The sequence below is a fragment of the Microtus pennsylvanicus genome, chromosome 5, assembly GCF_037038515.1.
Source record: "Microtus pennsylvanicus isolate mMicPen1 chromosome 5, mMicPen1.hap1, whole genome shotgun sequence".
Classification (NCBI taxonomy): Eukaryota; Metazoa; Chordata; class Mammalia; order Rodentia; family Cricetidae; genus Microtus; species Microtus pennsylvanicus.
Genome location: NC_134583.1, coordinates 19,523,359 through 19,548,056, shown reverse-complemented (window position 1 = coordinate 19,548,056; position 24,698 = coordinate 19,523,359). Strand labels below are relative to the sequence as shown.

Genomic DNA, 24,698 nt, shown 5'->3' with positions numbered 1-24,698 from the left:
CCACTCTACTTCTTTGTGGTCAGCATATTTTAGTTTATACATTTGAGAGATAGCATTTGGAATTTGTCTTCTGGCATTTGCTTTGCTTCATTTCATATTAGGTTTCGCAGTGACATCCATACAGACACAAATGACATGAGTTAATTATTTTTTTAAATAAGAGTATTAGTCCATTGTATATATGCTACATTCTCTTTATCCATTCACCCGTTACAGAGCACATCAGTTGATTTCGTATCATGGTTATTTTGAATAGCACTGCAATGAGCACATGCGTTCAGGTATCTTTTTAGTAGTCTGAGTTCATTTGTTTGGATATATGCCCAGTGGTGGGTTTTGTGCTGATTTTGACCTGCACACACACTGCAATTATTCTTAAGACAAATGCATGCTGAATGACTCCTATATTGCTTCTATTGCTGAGTCAGGAAGCAGGGAAAGGTGAGTCAATGATGAGGTCCTCCAAAGGGCAGAGAGTCATCAACTCAATCCTGACATTGCACACCTCAGTAAATCCTTTGTTGCCTTTTTGTCTCAACTTCTGGCCTCCATGCCACACTCTGACTGAGTCAGGTCAGCTAATTCTGCCAAATCAGAATAATCTTCACATTAGGTGATTCTTCTCCTTCCTCCTCTGGCTATATACAAGTGCGACCTTCCTAATGCGTTCAGTGTACAGTGTTCACAACTTATGCTTTTATTAAATTGTGTGGTAGTTTGAAAAAGATGTCCCCGCCATCACAGGCATTTCAATCCTTAATTCCAGTAGGTTGCACTGTTCGGGATGGGTACAAGAGGACTAGAATCTTTTATGTTTCCTCACCTGTCAGGAGCCAATTTCCTCCTAAAATCATTACAGGAACCATCACCCTGGGGAGTCTGCAGAGAACCTCACACCCCTAATTGTGTTAGGAATCGTTCTATTGACAGAGCCTACCCCACACCCAAATTGGCTGTTTATGGAGAGCTGTTAGCGGAACCCATCCCACATTCCAAACTATCTAAAGAACTAGGTGTGTCAACTCGTGACTTCCTGGCCTAGGTGACCTGACTGAAGGTAGCCTCTGTGACCAATGTGAACCACATGGCAAGAGCCCAGGCCCCTGTGCCCATCCCCCAACTCTTTACCCTATATAAGCTGTACCCCATCTCTAATAAACTGAGGCTTTGACAAGAACCCCGCTTAGCCTCCTTCCTCTTTCTTAGCCCATTTATCTTCCAGATAGTGCCTCTCCGTGACCCTGGAATAACTGAACTGCCAGGCGGGTTACTAACCCTAGACTAAGTAATCCGCCAAGGCAATCAACACTCACCCCTTCCCTGGGTATGTCCATGATATAGCTGGCACACCATATTGTCCCTCTTGTAGGTAGACACTGGCGCGTGTTAGGATCATTTCAACGACTTATGGGTTGTCCTTATGCTAACACCACTTTGAGTCAACAAGTCAATAGCAAGAAACCCATCTTCCTGTTCCATTCTCATATTTGACACTACACTTCTCTGCTAAGTCGTTTATCACACTCTTCCCAATATATACGTTTGGTTCCCTCATCATTCTGCTCTTCTTACATTCATACACTTATCCTTCCTCAACCAGGGATCCACAGTTCTTGTGCTAGAACAGCATGTTGGGAAATATTGGACCCTCAGTGGCGGCTGTAATCAGACAATTAGCCAATCAGGTGCCCAGGTACTTTCAGAGGCATCTGTGTTCATGACACTGGTCCAATTTAGTCTCAAGTCTCAGACCAATAATTTTTCATGGTGTCACAACACCTGCTCATAGATTTGCTGTAAAAAACCAATTTAGTAGAGATTATTATTATCTATGATTTTATCTCATCAGGCCATAGAGGAAAAAAATGATAAAAGCCTTGAAATGATTTGTGATCTGTATCTGCAACATTCCTAGGAGGGGTGTTGTTGAGTGATTGTCAACATGGGTTCCCCTCTCAAGTACAGGGTCATTCTACACACTTCATTCAGCAGAAGACTAGATGTATAATTTTATCTTATAAGTCTGCCAGTAGTATGCACTGTCATTTGTGCTTAGGGAAGTTAGTAAATGTATCTAAATATGTTTATAAGATTTTTTCTTTGCAATGTAACCACAGAAAATGTCACCTGAAAATCATTGCCATGATTTACTCTTAATTGATGCTTAACAGCAAAGAGATTGTGCTCTCTAAACAAACTAATTACCAGCATAAGAAAATCCCTAATCTTAATGGCAATTACATGTGTTGTGTTTGTTTTACACGTTGTTCTTCCAAAGCAATCTCATGTTCAATTGACTGCATCACAAACTCTACACTAGCATCCTTAAATTGCCTTTCAAAGGCAGCAAAGCCTTTGAATACAAGCTGCAAAAGTGAGCTCTCGGCAGTACCCAAATATCCAGATCATAATGCGTATACAGAATTCATCATCTGAGGTCTACATCAGTGTGGCCTAGGGTTATGTAATAGGGTTTTTTTTTACCGAAATAATTGCAGATTTTCAAATAGCTGCTTATTGAATATGGTCAGATATTTTATCAAATTTAGATGTACATCAAGGCAGGTCACTTCATGGGTGGGACAGAGCCATAACTGCCTGAAATAAGGATCTCTTGAAACTCCTAGTATCAATTTAAAACTGGCTTTGTAAAATACCGACTACTTCCCAATTTCTTTTTCAAGGTGAAAAGTGGGAAGGGTGAGGGAAATATGTCTATATGCATTAGTTCTTTGTGCATCACTGAGAACAAAACTCTTGATATTAACAACTAAAGGGAAGATGTTTTATTTTTGTCTCACGGTTTCAGAGGTGTTGACCCATTCTGATGGAAAGGCCAAGAGAAAAGATCCACATGGTGACCAACAAGTCTATAGAAGGAGAATAATATCATAATAGGAGCAGGGTATTGTGACCCTTATCTATAATTCCAACACACAGGAGGATCAGGAGTTCAGGGCCTGGTCTACATGAGATGTTGTCTCAAAATCAAACAATAACAAAGCAAACAAAACAAAACAAAACAGGAAAGCAAATATGAGCAGAACTATGGCAGGAAAGGTGTATAGGTACATAAAGCAGCCAAGACCATGCCTCAGTGGTCTATTCTTCTAAGCAGATTCCACTTACCATAGATCCATCAGTCTTTCAGATGCTATAAACATTTGAATCAATGCATGGATTAAGTCATCATTCTATGAAAGCCATGATGACCTAATGGAATCTCGACATGTCACTGCAGACACAGTCAGAGTTGTGCTTCACTCATTTCCTAGGTGAATCTTTATCCACCCAGGTTCAGATTTAACCTCTGAAAAAGTCTCAAGAGGTTGGCTTGGGTGAATGCTTGAAGACGATGTGAAAGAACAGATTTAAATCTCTTGTTGCAAAGATGCTAATTTTTCATGTACCTCACTGTTAGTCATTTTATTACCCAATTTATTAAAGAATGGGATGGAGATTTGAGACAGGATTTGATCACTTATTTAATCAGCAAAACAAAAACCATTTCATGATTATAACATGATTTTTAAACAAAAGTCATGATACATACATATCATTCTCTAAAGTTTTATCTCAGTTATATTTTTAGTAAAAATAAAAAACAAGAAACAATAAAATACAAAGAGCAGAGCTTCAGCAATTCTAGGTAAATTTTCAGAGTTGTGATGCCACATATCTATAATCCTATATGGGAGTTGAATCAGGAGGATAAGTACATAGGCCTTTTCAATGTAGTGTCTCTAATCATAAAACATGACCACCAGCTATTAATAAAGACATATTTGAACTTCAACAGAAACATATGAGATTATCACATAAAATTCTAATTTACATCTCCTGATATTACTTGGGATTGCTGTAATCATGCGGTAGTTTGTGGTTTCTGCACGTTCTTGTAATACAAACAGCATTAAGTTGATCTTTTAGTGTAAAGATCACAATAATGTTGGTATTTGATAAAGTTTATAAAAGTACAAGATGACAGCTGGGTGGTGGCGGCAGACACCTTTAATCTCAGCACTTGGGAGGCAGAAACAGGTGGATTTCTGTGAATATGAGGCCATCCTGGCCTACAGAGTGAGTTCCAGGACAGCCAGGATTACTTTCTGCTTCACAGAGAAACTCTGTCTTAAAAAAAAAATTACAAGACTATGTTCAGTCTTGCTTTACTGAAGAAAAGCTCCAGGAAGAATCAGCCCCTCAATGAACACAGGTGCTGGGACTTTGTCTTTAGGCATTCCAGGCACTAGCTCCCACACCAAAGGAAAGGGTGTGGTTTAAAAATCTTTGGAATAAGGTACACATAGCTTCTTTTATGTTGCTTTCTACTTTAAAAGAACAATTTTTGCTTTGCCAGAGATAGAAATGAACATCTTTATAACTCAGATTTATTGTCTGAGAACATCCTGTCATATTTTTCTTTAATAGCTGGACAGACACACTAACAACCCCTGATGAAGATTAATGATGAAAAATGTTCTTTTAGAGGGGCATGGTTCGTGTGCACTAATATATTAATTCAGAACCAAAGTGCTTTGTTATCATAGAGAATGAGCATTCGTACAATGTCTGTTGTCCTGCATACCCCACTTTTGTCAAGAAACAGTAAATAAACTGTTTTGCTAAGAGTCTAGGATTTTATTCTGAGTTATTTGCCACATACATTGTTTTTGAACAAGATATTTAGCATCCAACCTCTAACCCTTTATGAATATGACATTTTAAGATCCTTTCAGCAAATATTGAGATAGGAATAGCTCATTAAAAGAAAAGGTAAAACTGAGTTATAATAAAATCTGTAAGTTGTGTATTTGTAAGTAGAAAAGGAAATACACTGTACAGTCTTGATTTACCTTGAAACTGTCATCAGAAAAAGAAGTCTATTAGGCCAAAGGAAATAAATAAATCTCAGAAACTGTAAAGCACTAAAACAGACTGCGAGTCGTTTGCCATGCAATGCTTTGTGTGTAGAGATCAGACTTCATTGTCTGATTGTCTTGATTCGTTGTCCCTGCCCAAAAGACAAGATTGCTGGAAGGATTTGACCTTGAAGGGAAACAAATATTGACCAAGAAAAATAATTTACTAAGTAATTACACAGACAGATCTCCTGATGACAATACGCCTTGAAAAGAATGACTTCACTGGGGCTCCCAGGCTGCTAGCTGGGACTGTGTACATGAAGATTCCACAGAGGACTCTCACGAGCAGCCTTGTCAGTTTATGTAAAATGAGACACACGGAGTGCTATTATTGCCTTTGAGAAATAAATGGCTTACGTTTCTTTAAGAACTAAAATACCTACAAGCAGAAAATGTGGGTGGAACAGGACAGAGAAAACAAATGTTTGGGTTATTTTTGGCAAGTGGGGGGGGGATGCAATGTGGTGTGATGGGAGTCATCAGGCCTGACATTCCATTATTGCCCACATGCCTTGAGCAAGGCAGCTTCTCCTCTTTGAGGCTCCTTATCTTTAAAATGAAGATGATAATATCTACTCTGGAGTTATGAACAAAATAGCAAAGGCAAAAAATAGTACCTGTATGAAGGCCGCGATGAGTTAGCTCAGTCCTCCTCTTGCAGTGTTTAAGAAGGCTTTTGGTCAAAGTTCATAATTAAGATTGGATAAATTTTCGTAGAACTGACTTCTTCTTATGACAAATTGATGTTCATATAAAGTAATACACATTCAGAATTCTATGAAAATGTGATGCATTTGACATTCTCTAAGGTCACTAATATACAGGTTTTACAGATACTTCAAGAAAACTCAATAAGAATAAATATTAGCCTAGTGTTTCTACCATTAACAAAAAACTTAAAAAGATGTTATTAAGATAGCTATCTAATTTTTTTAGAATGAAAAAATATAACTCAAGTTCTCACTGTAACTTACAACTTTCAGTATTTCTAGAGGAAGAGAACTACAAGGGATGAGTGAGATCCTGAGCAAATACTTGTTATCACAGGAACAGAAATGTCAAAGACCTCAAATCCCCAGTCTCATGGGAATGGCAAGGCTTTCCCAAGGAGAGGCTCAGAGGCATTGCAAAGCCTTCCTCTGGTTCATCTGTGGAGATTAAGAGATATGTTTTGATCAGAGAGGACAGAGAGATTTTCTGATGTATCTGTACTTTCTTTATTCCTTTGCTATTACTAGTCTGGGTTCAAGTGAAACAAGCATGTTGTAGAAAATGAGAGATTTTTGCATTTATGTTCTGAATATATTCCTCAGGAGAACTTAAATTCCAAAGAAGTGGCATTAGGTTATTAATTGTGTCCCTATTGAGCTTTTTAAAATGGCATTAAAAAAGACAGAGGCTGTCCAAGATGCTTGAAGTATTTCTAACAGGAGCAGCAAGGATACACAAAGAACCTATTTGCTCATGTAGATTAGGAAGTTGTTTACATGCTGAAGGGAAGAATTTAAGGAACAGCATTGCAGTTAGGAAGTTAATGTGCAGAGCTGAGATCCTGTCAGAAGGGACTGCTTCACACTTCTCTAAACCACTGAGTCCTACAAATCTCCATTATGCAGCCCTTGCATGCTAAAAAACATATGCCCTCATGCTATGCCAAAGAACTTTCTAATCCCTGCACTTGTATTATCTCATTCAGTTCTGCCAACAATTCTGTAACATGGTTGCTTTGGTTTTCCTGGTTTTGCAGAAAAGGGAGCTGCAACTCAAGAAGATGACATTATTTTGGCACTTTTGGTTACCCACATACAGTCATCTGCAAAAACAATTTACCCATCCCCTTCAAGTGCTAGAAGATGTGGGAATAATCAATGTATGCAAGATTATAGGGGCAGACACTTGCTGCATGGCTAGGTAGCACATGAGATAAATGCAAAGGGAACATCTTAAAGCTGCCACCAAAGGCCTCGTAAGAATTTAACTGGGTTTCAAATCATTCGTGAGAGTGTGCACTATCCATTAATAAAAATGATCAGGCTGAGCTCTGAGATGACCTCAGTTGTCCCTGACTCTTGAGACTGCATCTAGTCCTTTCTGAAAAGACCTGGCTTTGTGCAATCAGTTAGACCTCCAGTCCAGACCCTGGTCTGCTTGGCAAAGCAGCAGATGGTGGCTCCAGATGGGACAATCACATCCTCTCCCATCACACCTTAGTCATGTAAAGCAGATGAACAACAGCTGGGCCCTCTTTCCAGTTTAGCAGTAGCTTTCTGAAAAGACTGCCACTGCTACTGGGCCTCTGAATGTTTCTAAACTCCATTCTGTAGCCTCTTGGTTATCTGAGCCTCTGTCTTTGCTTCCTTCTCTGTCTGGGTGAAACTCACAGTGCAGGGTAGCTTCTGTTAATCCACTAAAGTGGCTAATTACAGGAAATGCTTTATGAAGTAGCAGGAGATGGAGAACTCTCTCCAATAAGTTCAGTACATAAGCTATCGCACATGGATGTGTGAGTTCTTGGAAAACAGAATCCACCTGGAAGCTTGGCAGGGGTGTTTGTTTGTCAAGGGTCCTTAACTTTACTCTATCAGAGTAGTTTCCTGGAGGCTCCATTTGAGATTAAACTGTGGAGAGCCAGAAAGGCTATAATAAACGATCAACAGAAAATAGGAAAAGTGTTCTTTTTGGAGTCAAGCATTTTTTTAACCAAAAATACATGTTGACAGTTTAATGGATTTTGAATGGGATAAAAATGAATAACCAAGATGACAAGTTCATCAAACTGTTGACTCAACATGGTTCTGGCTTCATACATGTTTTTCTAATGATGCTATTCTTACAAGGAATTTAGCATGAGCACTGATGCAAATGCAGCCACAGAGAGGCGTAAGTGGAGGTCTCTTGGCACTCCTAAATACGTGTATCTGCCCCGGTCCCATACGTCCTAAACATGTGGATCTGCCCAGCTCCCATTCCTCCTAAACAGATTCCATCCCCGTCAAGTCTTGTCTCATACCCTGACATCTACTGTCCAATAAAAGGGGACCAAAACAAAAGAAAAAAGAAAAATCCTTTGACATACACATTGAGGCTGGAAAAACAGTAACAAAGAACAGCCCATAAACTAATCTGGAGCAATAGGTTACTAGACTTGTGCAGAACAAATGCCTGCTGATATTTATCTTTATTGTCCCACAGCGTTGTTTTGAAGCTTACGTAGTTACCACATATGATAAGCATAAATGGTGCCATACAGTAAACCAACATTTACTGTCACCATTACTGACAAAGCTGGCCCTATTACGATGTTTTCCACAGGCTCGGGGGGGGGGGGGTGATTGGTTCACAGCCCACACTAAATGTGAAAGTTGAAGCCTGAAGAAAATGCTAATTATTGGAACGCAGTATTCCTCAGGCTAGCTTATTCCAAATCAATTCATGAGGAAGACAATAAAAGACAATTTTCACTCAGAGGAATGAATAAAACCCATGAATTCAAGTTACAATTCAAGCCACCAGGTAGAAAATTAGGGGCTGAATACTGTGTTTAACTTTAACTCATGATGCTTTTATTTGTCACACTTGCATTTTAAAATGCCCAGTTATCTGCATTTACAGGCTTCACTACCTAGATGCAGAGCTGAGTCAAACTTTATATCCTATAAATTAGTGATGATGAACAATCAGCAATAAAAATCATCAAGGAAGCAGCGAGTGCAATGGTTCTCAACCTTCCTAACATTGTGACCCTTTAGATAGATCCTGGGGTGGTGCTGACCCCAGCCATAAAATTAGTGCATTGCTACTTCACAACTGTAATTTTGCTACTGTTATGAATCATAATGTAAATATCTGATATGCAGCATTTCTGATATGAGATCCCCATGGGAGTCACAACCCACAGATTGAGAACCACTCTGCTAGAACTTGTTTGGGAACCTCAGTAGCAGAAATGTCATTTCTGGCCTCTGAGCACTCCGATGGGACAAATGATGACAAGATCCAATTTTGAAATCATCATAGTATAGGAAAAGTAAACAAACCACTTCTGCATGCTCTACTAGAAACCCCTCATAATATCTACAATAATATCTACATCAATAATATTCAAATCTGACATGCTTCTTTCGCTATGTACTTCAGTAGAGTTCAAGAGTTATAGGACCTGTGGCTATCATCGTAGAATTTTAAGATCGGGACCCTACATGCAGGTAGAGGACTATGTGCTGTGTACAACTTCAGATCATCAGAAACCAACAGAAATATTGGTTCAAATTTATTTAACAATAAAATATCTAAAATTAAAAACTTCCACACACAATAATAAGCTTCCATACACAACTCTCGGAATTATACTGCAACGTTTCTTTTTTTCAGTGAAAACCCTGCCAAATAACAGTATTTTCAAGAATAATAATAAGAAATTTAACAAACATTTATATTTTAGTAACACTCAAAAGACATGTTTTCAGGAATCCAGATAAAAATAACAGCTGTAAAGAGTGAGAAATAACATCTGTACCATCTTAAGAGGAAAGAACCTTCTGTGTGATGGGAACCTCAGGACAGAAATCACCACACACATGTGCTTACATGTTGGTAAATGAGGCTCCGCTGTGATCTACAGAGTTTCCGTTTTTCTTTCTGACCACTCTCTACAGTAAGCACGAATGCCCAAAGCCCCTTTTACATTAATTTAAGTACTGATGTCCATTGTGATATCATGCATTAATCAATGGGCGAGAGAATTATCTAGAAGATTAAGTTCAACTTTGGTATAACAAAGAGAAATTTGAAATTCCTTTATATTAGCATGCATTTCTCCAAGTTTATTTTCTCACAAATAGAATATAGACAGTATTTTTTTTTAAGGTAAGGTCTCATATAGCTGACTCTGCATTTACTATGCAGCTAAGTATAACCTTGAAATTATCCTCACATCTCAACCTCCCAAGTGTTGTGATTACAGACACATGACTCATGCCAACTTGGACTATTTTTGATTAGTACTATGGCTAACTAATCTATATTTCTTTACTTAACTATAATAATACAAATGTATATCATAGTTAATTCATAACTGTCCCGTTTTATAGTGTATTTTAAAGGCATGGTAAACTCACCTTAGAGAGGCCACCTACTTCCAAATAAAAGCAGATGATGAACACATTCCAGGTGACCCAGAGGGCAGTCCACACTGTATACTGGATAGCAAAGAGTTGAGAGAAAGAGAGAAAAGAAGTAGAGATGAAAACCACATATTTGAAATAAATCAGTAATAGAAATGTCAGTAAATATGTCCTTTGTGGGAAAAGAGGGTACAGTAAAAAAAAAACCCTCTTTTTATGAGGTACCCTAAGATTTAAAATTTGAAAGTCCAGTTACTCCTACTGTTTTCAGTGTATGTCTAGAAGCCTAGACTTCTAAAACTCTTTTCTATCTTAAAGGTCCAACTTAACTCTGAGTGCTCATGTGATTTCTGTTTTCTGTGCATTACCTTTTCAAAGGAAGACAATGTGCAGTGTTCTGTGAGCCATCAGTATGCCTATACCTGTCTATGTATCTAGGTACTACCATAACCTTTACCTGCTATCTATCTACATCAGTATATCTAACTCTTCAGATAGATTAGACAGACAAATTTCCAGTTCATCATCATACATTGCCTAATTTTAGCGATTTAGAGACAAGAGAACCTCCACATCTCTGCATGAAGACTGTGAGAATGGATATGTGTTGTAAAGTTTTCCAACTCTTCTCTGTTGTGTTATTTTACTAAAAATAAAGCTCATGCTCCTGTAATCAAATGGTGAACGTTTAACCATGTGAAATATCTTTAACCTCTCCTTGCTGTTTAGCCCGTATGGACCTGAGTGTGAGTCTCTTCTACTTTACAGGTAATATCCACTTATAAATGAATTAATAGAGGAGGGATTAAGAGGGGGTGCAAGAATTTCCCCAGAAAGAATTAATAGAATAGATTTCGAGGGGTGTGCTGGGGGGCAGTTGGGGTTAAGAACAGCAGGGATCAAGGAGGGGACAGAAGGAGAAAATACTGGGAGATATGACTGGAATTGGGGGGCATTTTGTGCAATGGAAACCCCACTGGATCTATGATAGTAACCTTAGCAAAGACTCCTAGTAACAGGGGACACAAAACCTGAATATGGCATCTTCTGTAACTAGACACGGCCTCAAGTGGAGGGATTGGGACACCATCCCAGCCACAAAACAACCTTCAACCTACAGTTTGGTCTGCCTGTTCTGAAACAGTAGTCTAGTATTATCATCATCAAAGAGACCAGAGCGACTTCATCCAGTCACTGATGGGAGCAGGTGCAGAGTCTCACAGCCAAACATTAGGCAGAGTTCGGGAAGTCCCGTGGAGGAGGGGAGGAAGGATTGGAGGAACAAGAAGGGTCAGGAACATCAAGAGAATATGTTCCATAGGATCAACTGACTGGAACTCATGGGGGCTCACAGAGATAAGGGAGCTGTAGGGGTGTGGCCTAGGTCCTCAGCATATATATTTTGCCTGAGTAGCTTAATGTTCTCGTGGGATGCCTAACAGTGGGAATGGGGGTGTCTATGACTCCTGTCTGCATTTGGAACCCTTTCCCCCCTACTGGCTAACCTCATCTTGCCTTAATATGATATTATCTGCCTGGCATTATTGTAACATATTATGGCATGTATGGTTGATTTCCCTGGGAGGCTTTCTATTTTCTGAGGGGAGACAGTGAGAGACTCTGGGAGGCGGGAAAGGAGAGAATGTGGGCAGGATGTAATATATGTGAGTAGAATAAAAAAATAATGAATAAAAATGTCTCTAAAAATCTCAGAAATTAATAACTAAGAGAATGAGCAAATAAATAGCAGATTTCTATTATGAAAAATACCTTTCATTCACATCCTGCTGGGAAAGGTCAGAAACAACATCAGTAAGAGCATTAGTCAAACTGATTTCATATAGTGGAGATTAGACTCCTCCATGGAGATGCAGGGTCCTAGATAACTGGAGGTTGTGTGTGTTGTAAGCACAGCTGACTGGTTAAATTCAATAGTTTGCAAGCTCATCTTAGTGTACTGGAAAAATCTATGAATTCTTGAAATAGGCATGTAAGTCAAATCATTCTTCTCTATGAATGATTTCAATCATTGCAGCCTGTTCTTAAAACAACATTTTGAATTTATTTCCCTTATATTATCTTATCTGGGTCAAATAACAGAAATATGAACTTTGGGTACTACATTAAACACCATGATTTTATCAAATGTTTACTAAAAGTGTTTATAAGATTCAAGTTACAGTGCATTTGTAGTGATGATTTTAAAGGGATTACAAATGATCTCATGCAGATGTCTAGACTGTGTGAATATATTTGACATAACATTATTCTTTTCTGGGAGTGTTTTGCCTTTTGAAAAAAAAGATAATAAAATAATTTAGGGCTCCATCGTCACTGTGATTTTATTATTAGATCATGTTATAGAGGTCACATACATAGTGATAAGTTGTGATAGCTGTTACCAAAGGCATTCAAATACATTTTTCTGAGCCATGCATTATCCCCATGGATACTGAAAGGAGCTTATCTACATCCTTACTGGGATAAATCTATACATCACAACTACAGAAATAAAGACGCTCTGCTAATCAGAGGGCAGCTAGCATGATGATGCACACTCCAAATTAATTAAGTGTCTCAGAGTAGCCAGCAATGCTGAATATCAAGTCGGGAGGACACATCAGTGAAAATGGATAAGGAAACGCTTCAGCTGAGGCCAAGACTGATCCACAACAGACGGTTTTTTTTTGTTTTGTTGTTGTTGTTTTTCCTATACTGGGAACTAAAGCAGTCCCTTGAAGATTCTAGGCAAGCTCTCTATCATGGGACCACATCCCATGAAAAACCATCATTCTTCATCATTACACCCCAGTTCTAAATCCCTAAATATTGAGAATGTCCACAGTGTAACTAAGGTAAAATAAAACAAACCATTTTCAAAAATCCCAGCACAAACAGCTCCTGAAGGGAACTGAGGATCTCCTGTAAATTGTATTATAGATTCTGATTCTGACCTTTTACAGACACCGGTGGTAACTGTCTAGTTCTACACATTTGGCTGCAACAAATGCCATTATGACACTTCCTGTGTTCCTAGTTCCAAGTGGCATATCATTCAAGTTCTTGTATTAAACCCCTGAAGAATGGGTCATCCTTTGATACCCTATAGAGTGTCAGTGTTGTCCTATGAAACCTGGCAGTCTGCTCCAGAATCAGCATGCTTAATTTGCTAGTCTTTATTGCAAACCATCTTAGCAAAAGGACTCTATAAATTGACCCTTCTCTAAAGTTTTCACCTCATTGGATGACAAATGAATCAAATGGCCATTTTAATAAAATTTCATTCATTTATGTAAATTCTCTAACAATGTTTTATAATTTGTAGTTGATATGTCACATGTGGTAGGAACATGACAGGTTTTTGTTGGGGGGATGGAAAGTTCCATCTATGCTGCTGGTTGAAAGTGATGACTGCATTAGTGAATTTTGGTTTGCATGGAATTATAAATGACACACTTCAATATAAGAGACTGCATGGATCACAGACATGCAAATGTTAACCTTAGTGAGACCAATCCATGGATGGGCATTTTCCCTGTCAGAAAAAGTAAGTTGTCACCTTCGAGACTGACTATCTATTTTGCCTTGTCACGGAAGTGGGTTATTTTAATTAACAATTCAGTTGTTATGATATTTATAGAGCAGTATGACCTATTTTTGGCAAATACCTTTCGGTTAGTATAGAGCATGGCAACAGACTTGTATATGTATGTGGGTTAGATAGAAGTATAAATGACTTGGCTTCTTCATGTTAAAATTAACTGCATAATCTCCCCCCCCTTTGTTTCCTTAAACTGAGTATACATATTTTAAGTCCTATTCCCACAGACAATGAGTGCATGGGTTTGTGTGATTTCCTAAACATTTCCTCATCTGATGAGGATATGTTAGCATTTGGTAATTGAAATAAACACTTTATAAGTTTTCCAGTCTGCATCTCCACCACTGAGCATTAGTCTTTAAAATGAGTGATTTTTACTAAAGCAACATTTGCTCACAATATGCCATGAAACAAATGGGATAAGCACTTTGCTTCTCCATTCTTCTGCTCTCTCCTGGCAATTAGCATTTTTTTTCTGAGAAAAAAAGGGAAACCTACCATCCTGGTACCTTATTAGTAAGGAAGGCAGAGTGAAGGAAAAATAAAATAATTAATAGTTACAGTTAATCATGTATCAAGAATCAGTCTAGGCTAGGCCAGATCAATCCTGCCACGCATATTCTGACTACTAAAACCAATCTATGAATTGGGTTGTATAAAAGAGGTAAATATGACAATTATAAAATCAAATCAATGTTCCAGTGCTTCACAGACAGGAACATATGGAATAAAGTCACTTCATCTAAAAACCTTAAATTCGTTTACTATTTCTTCATCAAACATCAAGACTGAGGTAGAATACGGCAGTAGGGGTGGGGTGCAACAGTTCTGCACATGCTGATACAGTGTGAAAAACAGAGGCTGTGCTCATTATGTAGGGGAAATCAGGAAGTGACCAGAATCTGTGCTAATTGCCAGGACTAGGCACTTGGTCCTGACTAGGTAAATAATATAGGACAAGCTTTTACTAAGGGACAGTTGAGCTAAGGGAAGATTCAAAATGTGCCCCTGAGGAGGCAAAAGAGCATGTGGCCCATAGAACTCACCAGAGGTAATTGAGAGGAGGGCAACATTCACAGAAAAGCAAAGAAACAATTTTCTCCAATTTAAATTCATGCTGTATATGATGATAGATGCCGGAGAGCTTCTTCTGCATAGTCATTTAGCTAAACCGTTTTTATAAGGGTGATTAATTCTTTGAGGTCAAGTACAGCAACCCCCATCTGTTGTGAGAAATGGCAGTAACTTAACCCGTGTTGCTATACATTGAGCTCCATTAAACTCTTGCAGCAGCAGACACCATATTTTATTAGTTTCTGAGTAAGCACTTGGCACGTACCTGGTGCTTTAAAGCATTTGTTAGTTTGAAGTGGATTAAGTGTAATTGGCGCATGAAAGGAAGGAGACACAAAGAATTGCAGATGCGACTTGGAGATAAAACCTCTTGCAATCTAAATGTTAAACTGTCACTGTGGTACAACTATGGAATATGATAAAAATTGAAGGACCACAGTGTGTTCTGAGATGTCTGATGAGGGACTGGAAGAGGCAGGCTCTCTGCAGAAGCCCCTGGGCACTGAGACCTTCTCTGCGAATCCTTAGACCTGCTGTGCGAATCCTGAGGCAAGAAGGAATTGAGAGGATTGCTGGGCTGGAATCACCAGAACACCTACAAGTTCAAAGCTGTAGCTGTCATTCATTCTTTAAACACACAGAAAATATTGTGCTCCAGTGAGGCTAGGTGGCGAGAAAAGAAATATACTAGACATATAAAAGCACTCCATCTTTCCAGGAGTTCCCCACCAAAGGAAGGAGGTTGGGGGAGTAGGTTCCCGGGGTTCCAGAGGTGAAATGCGGTGAACGTGGAATGAGAGCAGCTGGGCAGTGGCCGGGCAGATATTTAAGCCAGGGGTAGAGACTTGGAATAGCCAGTGATTGGGCATCTTAGCTCAAGTGCGCACGGCTCCTGCCCACCTCTCCAGCCTCTGCCCCTCTGCCTGGTATTTGTGGCCCAGCTCAGCATTTCCTTGGGCACATATCTTTCTATACAGTTTAATGAATAATGGCTCTGCTCCTTTGTTTCTATGTCATGAGCATGATTAATACTTTGTTCACATGCAAATCTTATTTGTTAGGCAGAACCTTTGAGAACACTGAGGGCAATGGAGTGTCTGTGCACACGTTTCCATCTTCTCATTCTTACACCACGTCAGCTCACAAGGTTCCCTTGGAAATTACTGGCATTACTTCTCTTTCTGCTTCTTTGCTTTTGCTTTCTTCCTCCCTTCTAACTTTCATGTAAGGAAAATCTTTAAAGACAAACCCCTACAAGATAAGAACTTCATAATTTTGTTCTTACCATTGTCTTTTTTAATGTGCTGTGCCATGTTTTTTCCATTTTATTTACAGTTTTCCAAGAATCTCAGGAAGAGGAAGAAAGAAACAAGAAATTGATGGGAAAGCAAGACCCCCATGACAAATGCTTCATTTCACTTAGTTTTTCCCAGAACCCTGGGAGATCTGTTTTAGTATCACTAATTTATAGTCGAGGAGGGGCTCATTAGGTAGTTAAGGGACTTGGTCAGAAAAACCAATCTGGAACAGGAGAACCAGATGTGTACTGGTTCTACCCTCTTATTGGCTTCATGAAGTTTCCTTACCAGATCCCAAACCTTAAATGTCCTCGGTGTATGTGCTGACCTTGGAACTAATTCTGCTTTCTTTCCCCAACAATCACACTGGCTGTGATGGAACCCAAATCCCAATATGACTACAAATTGCTGGTGATAGCAAGTTTTAAATTGTCAACTTGGCATAATATAGAATCAACTGGGAATAGAGTTTCAGTGGAGGATTGTCTACATTAGCCTAGCCAAAAGCCATGTCTGTTGGTGGCTGTCTCAATTATAGAAATTGATGTGAAAAGACTCAGTCTAAAAGTGGCTGGCCCCCTGCCGGTATTTAATACTAGACTGTATAAAAAGAAAAAAAGTGGGATGAGCCTATGTCTGTCGTAACTGAATGTTCCCACCTCTAGACAACAGATATTACTACTTCTGGTTCTTGTCAGCTTGACTTTCCAGCAATAATGGATTGTAACATGGAATCATGAGCTCAAATAAACTCACCATCCCCTAAAGTTCTTTTGTCAGTGTATTTTGCCACAGGTAAAAAATCACAAGCAGAAGATGTCTGTTTAGAAAGGTTCCTTCCTGCAGAGTGCAGGTTACTGCTGAGGAAGATCACTGCACTACTGAAACGGTGCTAATTTTCCTTTGTTTAATGACACACAAGTCAACTGCTTCTAAGTTTGTTTGCTTATTTATTTATTTTGATGGATAATTTTCTTTGACCCTACAGCTAGTAATCTGAAATTAATTATAGTGCTTTTTTAAAAAGATAAAAAAATGGCTGTTATAAACCACAGAAGTGACTCAACAACTTTTTAGTGGCAGCAGGAGGAGACCTAAATCTGGAAACTAATGATAACTCCATTCTGAATTTCAGGAAGAAAAAAAAATCAAGACCATGATGCTCATGATCCAGACATAACAGAATATCTGAAACTAAAGACAGCTTCTGGACCATGAGAGGAAGGGAAGCCAAGACTGTGTTATTATGCTTCACATATAAGATGAAGTCAGACTTTTAGCTGAAAGTAAATGGCAGACATTTTGAATGAATGGCTGAATAAATAAAAGAATGAAAGAAGATAGGAGAGAAGGGTAGAAAGAAGGAAGGAAGAGGAAAGAAAAGGGGAAAGAAGAGAAGAGGGGAGTAGTTGTGAGGTAGCAAGGAGATTCTTGATCTTATCCTTCTAAGGAGTTTATGACAGATTTAGTTAACAGTTTAGGAAAGCACAAACAAATCCTAGGGAAAGACAAAGGCTGGAGGATGCAGGAAACTCCATGTATAGAGGAAAGACAGAAGAAACTTCAACCAAGCACATGCTGTGGGAAAAAGCATCATACTAACATTTAGAGGATACAAATCACCAGAATTAGACAATGTCTACAACACAGCCTCATTCTATACATACTTTTGACTTTGTAACAATCTGGTAATTGAAGCCTTAGAAGAATAACAATAGCAAAAAGATAAAGTCACTTGAGACTACTTCTATTTAAAGTTCAATAATAACCTAATATTATGAAGACTTTAAGGGAACTTAGCCATATTCCATTTCTAGGGCATCTCATTCTAATCATCATATGGTAGCCCAAATGATCGCCAAAAGAAGAACAGGAATTGCTTAGGATTAGACATCAACTACTCCTCACTACTAAAATCCTACAAAATATTTCATATTTACAGGCCTGATGGCCATCTTATAGGATTTACTCCTATTTATAACAACATACATTATTATAACACATTACTTCCCATAAGTCTCCTATACAAGTAGCCTGTATTTCTGTTTTATTTTTATAGGAAAAGACAAGCAAATACTGTGAATGCCATCAGTGTAGACTACTGTGTGCACTTCAAGTTCTCTACAATAGAATCGGTTGACCATGCATGGCATACCTTGCAAGATGGACATGTGTTTAAAGTGTCAAGTCTTGACAAGTGAGATACATTCAATTTTAACAATCAGGAAACAAAAATATGAGAATATACTAAACACTATATATTGTGTTAATACAGTTATGATGCCCAATGTTAATTAAAATTTTGTTATTGTATTCAGTAATCAAATCATTGTGCCGGATAGTTTTGCTTTCTAAGGTTAGTGGGGTTTCACTGAAGGATAAGGGTACCTGAATACAAGGACAGACTATGCATGTGCACTGCATCTCATCATAGCATCACGTGTATCATCCTGTCTTCTACTCTAACCAAACCTGTCTTAAATCTTCTTGTAAACTTCAAAGTCAAATAAGCCATGAATGACCCTGTCATCTCAGACTTAGGGACATGACTTTGCTCTGGGTGAACATTGTATTGCACATTTGAGCATGTCAGAGTTAGAATAGCAATACCATCTCACATCAGAAGAGCTTACAAAGTATTGCATTTGTTTTCTTATAGAAAAATCATAATGTTTATATGAAGAGATGTTACAATAACACTTACCACCATGATGTAACGTGGTCTATACTGAATGGTTCCAAATAAACCCAATATGACAACTATTATATGCAGGAAATTTCCAAGAATGGGTGCCCACTGGAAGCCGAGGAAGTCGAAGATCTGCCTCTCCAGGGCTGAAATCTGTAACCAAACAAATGTAGTTTATGAGTGCTACCTGTACTCCATTGCATCTTCATCATGTACTCCCAGTTACAGAAATCTATCTGCATATTCAATTCTAATCATTCTTGAAGAATTTATCATTTCAACTTTTATTTCTTCCTTTCTTAATTTCTCTCCCCCTTTCTTTCTCTTCCTCCCCCTCCTTCTTTTCTCTCTTCCTCCTTCCCTTCTTTCTTTTATGCGGTCCTGGTGATCAAGCTGAAATGGTCGTGGTTATGGAATAAAATATTTCTTGTCTATGAAAAGATGTGTCCAGTTTGTGTTGCAGAACAATTGTTTACCTATGTAAAGACATATTGTGCTTGTTTAACGCTACATTTGTTTAATTATGTAAAGGTGTGTTGTTTTCATTTATGCTGTATTTGTTTAACATGGAGGAAGCAGCAAAGCAGGAGAGAGAGTACATAGAGGAGGTAAATGAGCCTCAGGGTAGCACATATGTTAGCAGAAATGGGTTAATTTCAGTTACACACACACAAAAGAACTAGCTAGATATAAGCCTAAGTTAAGACTGGGCATTCATAATTAATAATCAGTCTCTGTGATATGATTTTGGAGCGGGTGATCCAAGAAAGCCTGCTGTAATTGCATATGCTAGACAAGAACTCTATGACTGGTCTACATCATCATCAGACTTCTTCACTAGGAACTATTTAATGAACTGCGTAATGTAGTTTTCCTCAGAAAATGTTGTAAAATAACATTGAACATTCTGACTTCAAGTATAGATTTTGAACCTATCTCACCTCATGATCTAGATGCACGTATTTCTAAAGTCATTGTCTTCATAAAAAAATCCCAGGCATAGAATATGCCTTAAATAATTTACTATTTATGACAACTGCATAGAAAAGACCAAGAGGTGAGTGACCAGCTCTTCAGTTGGACAGCCCAGTCTCTATGTCTTAGGCAGCTTCACTAGCCTGCTGGAAGGCAAGCCACCTCCAGGCAGATAGCACTAACACCCCCACATAGATCAGACCCTGCAATCTACATGTCCTACTCCACCTTCAAACCCCGCATTCCATGCAACCTCAGTAGATTTCCGAGGCACAGACTACAACTGTACAGAGTGGGCCAAGAGGTGAATGACCAGCTCCCCAGCTGGACAGCCCAGGCTCTAGACCCTAGGCCCCAGGACAAAATCCCGGGCCCCTCTCCCACCTACCTCAGGTTCACTAGCTGGCCAGCAGTCAGCCTCCTATAAGCAAGCTGCTCCAACTTCTTCTCAATGATCAGATCCTGTAATCAACCAGTCTCATTTCAGCCCCAAACACATCCATTCCCAGAGACCTCAGCAGCTCCCTGAGGTACAGACAGTGACTGAACAGAGTGGTCCAAGACCAGCTCCCTAAGAAACAGACAACTACTGCAATGATTGGTCCAAGAGACAATCCCTGAGACACAGAAACCGACTGCAAGGATTAGACAAAGATGCAAAGAAGCTACCTGCACCAATTGGAAGAAGAGACAGGTAGGCACCATTGCAAGAATACATTCAACCATCTGAAAAGAAACATGGCAACACCAAACCCCAGTGGTCACACAAAAAGAAGACCTGAATATCCTAACCCAGAAGAAGCATAAGAAAACAACCTTAAATATAATTTTATGAAGATGATAGAGACCCTTAAAGAGAAAATTAAAATTCCCTTAAAGAAATGGAGGAAAAATCAAACAAAAAATTGGGAAAAAATCAATAAATCTTTTAAAGGAAATCAAGAAAAAAAATCAAAAAGGTGAAAAAAAATAGTTCAAACAGTTCATGATTTAAAAACTGAAAGAGAAGCAATAAAGAAAACACAAAGGAGGGAACTCTGGATATGGAAAATTTGGGTAAATAAACAGAACTACAAATGTAAGCATAACCAACAGATTTCAATACATGGAAGAAGGAATCTCAGGGGTTGAAGATACTATAGAGAAAATAGATTCATAGGTCAAAGAAACTGTTAAATCCAACAAATTATTAAAAAAAGTTTCAAGGAAATCTGGGATAGCATGAAAACACCAAATCTAAGAATAATAATGAGAGCTCCACCTCAAAGTCACAGAAAATATATTCAACAAAATTATAGAAGAAAATTTCTCAACCTAACATAGGATATGACTATAAAGGTACAAGAAGCTTACAGAACACCAAAGAAATTGGACTGAAAAAAATTCCCTTAAAATATATACCAGACAGAGGATTGACCTCCAAAATAAAGAACTCAATAATTTAGATATCAAAATACCAAACAATCCAATTAAAAGTAGGGTACAGATCTAAATAGAGAATTCTAAACAGAAGAATCTCAAATGACTGAAAGATACTTAAGGAATTGCTCAACATCTTTAGTCATCAAGGAAATGCAAATCAAAATGACTCTGAGATACCAAATTATACCAGTCAGAATGTCTAAGACCAAAAACATCAATAATAGCTTAAGTTGGAGAGGAAGTGGAGGAAGGGAAACAGTCCTCCATTGCTGGTGGGAGTGAAAACTTGTATAGCCATTTTGGAAATCAGTATGGCAGTTTCCCAGAAAATTGGGGATCTACATACCTCAAGACCCAGCAATACCATTCCTGGGCATATATACAAAGGATGCTCAATCATACAAGTACAACTGCTCAACTATGTTCATAGCAGCATTATTTGTAATACCAGAACTGGAAACAACCTAAATGCCCCTCAACTGAAGAATGGATAAGGAAAAGGAGGTACATTTACACAATGGAGCAGTAAAAATCATTGACATCTTGAAATTAGCATGCAAATGGATAGAACTTGAAAAAAACTATCCTACGTAAAATAACCCAGACCCAGAAGGACAAACATGGTATGTACTTACTCATAAGTAGATATTATATGTAAAGCAAAGGATAACCAGAATATAGTCCACTACCCAAGAGAAGTTAGGTAAGAAGGAGAATCCTAAGACAGACATTCATGGATCTTCCTGAGAAGGGAATGCTCAACTTGCTAGACCTGGATGGAGGTGGGGGTTCCTTGGACTTCCCACAGGACAGGGAACCCTGATTGCTTTTCAGGCTGAGGGGGGGGGCGTAGTTGGGGGAGGGGGAGGGAAACAGGAGGCGGTGGCGGGGAAGAGACAGAAATCTTTAATAAATAAATAAATTTAAAAAAAAGAGAAGGGAAAATAGACAAGATCTCCTGAGAAAATTGGGAATTAGTGGATTAGGGGAGAAGGAATTACAGAAGGAGAGGAGGAGGGGATAAAGGGAAGCCACAAGGATGACCCCACCTAAGCAATAGTGAAGAGGATGCCTAAACTGGTCTTCACCTGTAATCAGATTGTCATCATAGAACCTACCTTAATTATCATCATAGAACCTTCATCCAACCACTGATGGAAGCAGATGCTGATACCCACAGTGAAGCACTGGACTGAGTTCCCAAAATCCAGTTGAAGACAGCAAGGAGTGAAATATGAGCAAAGGGTTTATACCATTATGGGGATACCCACTGAAATAGCTAACCTAAGCTAATGCAAGCTCACTGCCTCTGGAGTGACAGTGGGGGAACCAGCATAGAACCAAACTAGCCCCTCTGAATGTGGGTAAAAGTTGTGTGTGTGGCTTGGGCATTTTGTAGCGCCACTGACAATGGGACCACCGTTAATCCCTAGTGCTTGAACTGGCTTTTTGGAGCTCATTCTTTTAGGAGGGATACCTTGCTCGGCCTAGATAGATAGGGCCTTGATCCTGCCTCAGAGTGATATGCTAGACTTTTTTGACTCCCTGTGGGAAGCCTTACCCTGTCTGAGGAGTGGGTGTGGGGTAAAATATGGGAAAGGGAAGAAACAGAAGGGGGGAGAGGGAAATGGGATTAGCATGTAAAATGTGAAAAGATATTTTTAGAAAAATAAATAACTTTTAAATAATGACTATTTTCCAACGAGTTATTAGCTTAGCACAACATACTTAAGAAGAGTAACAGTAGCTTCAGGTTTGCAATAAAAGAACTAGTACTGAATTGGAACAAAGAAAAGCAAACCCTTACTTTCCTATATGAGTTATATGTAAGCAATCTTCTATATGAAGAATTGCTCCAAAGATAGTGTGTTGAAAACTTGGTGCCCATTCAACAGCGTCAGGGGTAGGACAATTAGGAGGTGATGGTCCCTCACCTCAGCAGTGGACTAATTACATGACAATGGATTCTTTGGCAAATAAAAGGGTGAATTCCTGCTATAGCAAGTAGGTTGTTAGGAGTTATAATTTTGAAATATACATTTTATCCTTATTTATTCTTTCTCTTTGGTTCTTGGCTGTCTTAATGTGATCAGCTTTATTCTAGCATATATTCCCTCCCCTAGTGCTCAGCCTCATCAAAGGCCTGAGAAAGCAGAACCAATTGGCCATGGACTACAACATGCAAAGTTATAAGCAAAATAAAGGTTTCTTCCTCTTGTTGATTTTTTCAGGCCTTTTATCATGATGGCAGAAAGCTAGCTAATATATTATGTTGAATCTATATGCTTTCTTTTACCTTCACTGGACTGCCAATAGTAATGCCAGCTAAATACTTTCTCAATATGATACCTAGTTATTTAGTTATGCTAAGACTATGATCCTAATGTAAAATTGGAATGAAATAGTTCCTCTGAATCTTTGTGAAACCACATACTAATGCTCAGACTAGGTAAAATCCTTTTTGAATACTCTAATAAAAATTATGTCACCATAACAATTTTAGAAATACCATTGAAAATTACATTTGCATTATATATAATTACGTTTTAAATTGATTCTCCAATGAGTCAAACTATATACTTAAACGATTTATGATTAAACAATGAATTTCAGAGAGTCCAGTAACACTGGCAATGTCATTATCATGTACAAATGGTTTCTTGTATTTTAAATCTAGAAATTTTATAGTCCCACCTGCCATGTTTGAACACTAATCTTACACAATTGAGGTCTTTTTCTAGATATCCTTTGATAAAAAGTAATTATAATAAAATGATCCAGCAATTAGCCATATTGATAGGAGTAGAAACTGAATCTTTAGAATGCAAATGGCACCCCAGGTGTTTTTCTACTTCTGCAGCAGGTGTATGCCTGAATAAGTTTAATTTCCTTGTACATAAAGAAAAGTCCTCTGTTCAGTAAGTGAAATTTGAGCTGTGGAGGAAGAGAGAGAGAGGTGATGCTGAAAGACAATCCTACCAGCCACGAGGATGTCACAGGTGCATCTTAACTGTGATATGTGCTGTTACCACTTCCTGAATGCACAAATGTGTGGAAGTGCCCAAGAACAGAATAAACGGAGCAATGAAAGATGCTGAAATGTATTTTCAATCTCGGCTTTTCTCTGCTACTGATTCTAATTAGTTCCCTGGAAACTTCTCCTAAAGGAAGCAAGATTTTATTTATTGGCCTATCAGAGATATAAATATGCACTGTTTTTATGTTCAAATAGGACAAATCAGCTCAGAAGAAAGCAACCCTGAAGAGCAGCCACAGGCAATGCATTCGGAAATGGAAGCCCTATTTTAAAGCTGTCATGCATCACAGAAACCTTTAAATTGAACTTTTCAAACAAAGAAAAACTCGTTTCTCTGCTGATAACACATGATTACCATTCCCTTTTATAATATAAAAAAACATAATGAAGGCAGAAAAATTAATGATAATTATTAGAAATATGCTGTCTTCATTCAAGACACTCTCTCTCTATTAGCATTTATTTTCTGAGCACTTAACTAATGGATTTGAGATGAGTTGAAATAAAAGTACAAGCAAAATCCATCAAAAAATAGGCAGAGGCTGATGTGGCAG

General features: G+C 38.5%; 1 protein-coding gene across 1 annotated transcript in view; it reads right to left on the bottom strand.

Annotated features, from left to right (window-relative positions):
- Nkain3 (sodium/potassium transporting ATPase interacting 3) overlaps nucleotides 1–24,698 on the bottom strand; it is a 622,827-nt gene that overhangs the window by 295,319 nt on the left and 302,810 nt on the right. The window contains exons 2-3 of the mRNA XM_075974635.1: nucleotides 18,726–18,863; nucleotides 10,043–10,123 (exon numbers count right to left, since the gene is read on the bottom strand). Coding sequence (XP_075830750.1) covers nucleotides 10,043–10,123; nucleotides 18,726–18,863 — 219 coding nt within the window. The remainder of the gene's footprint in view (nucleotides 1–10,042; nucleotides 10,124–18,725; nucleotides 18,864–24,698) is intronic.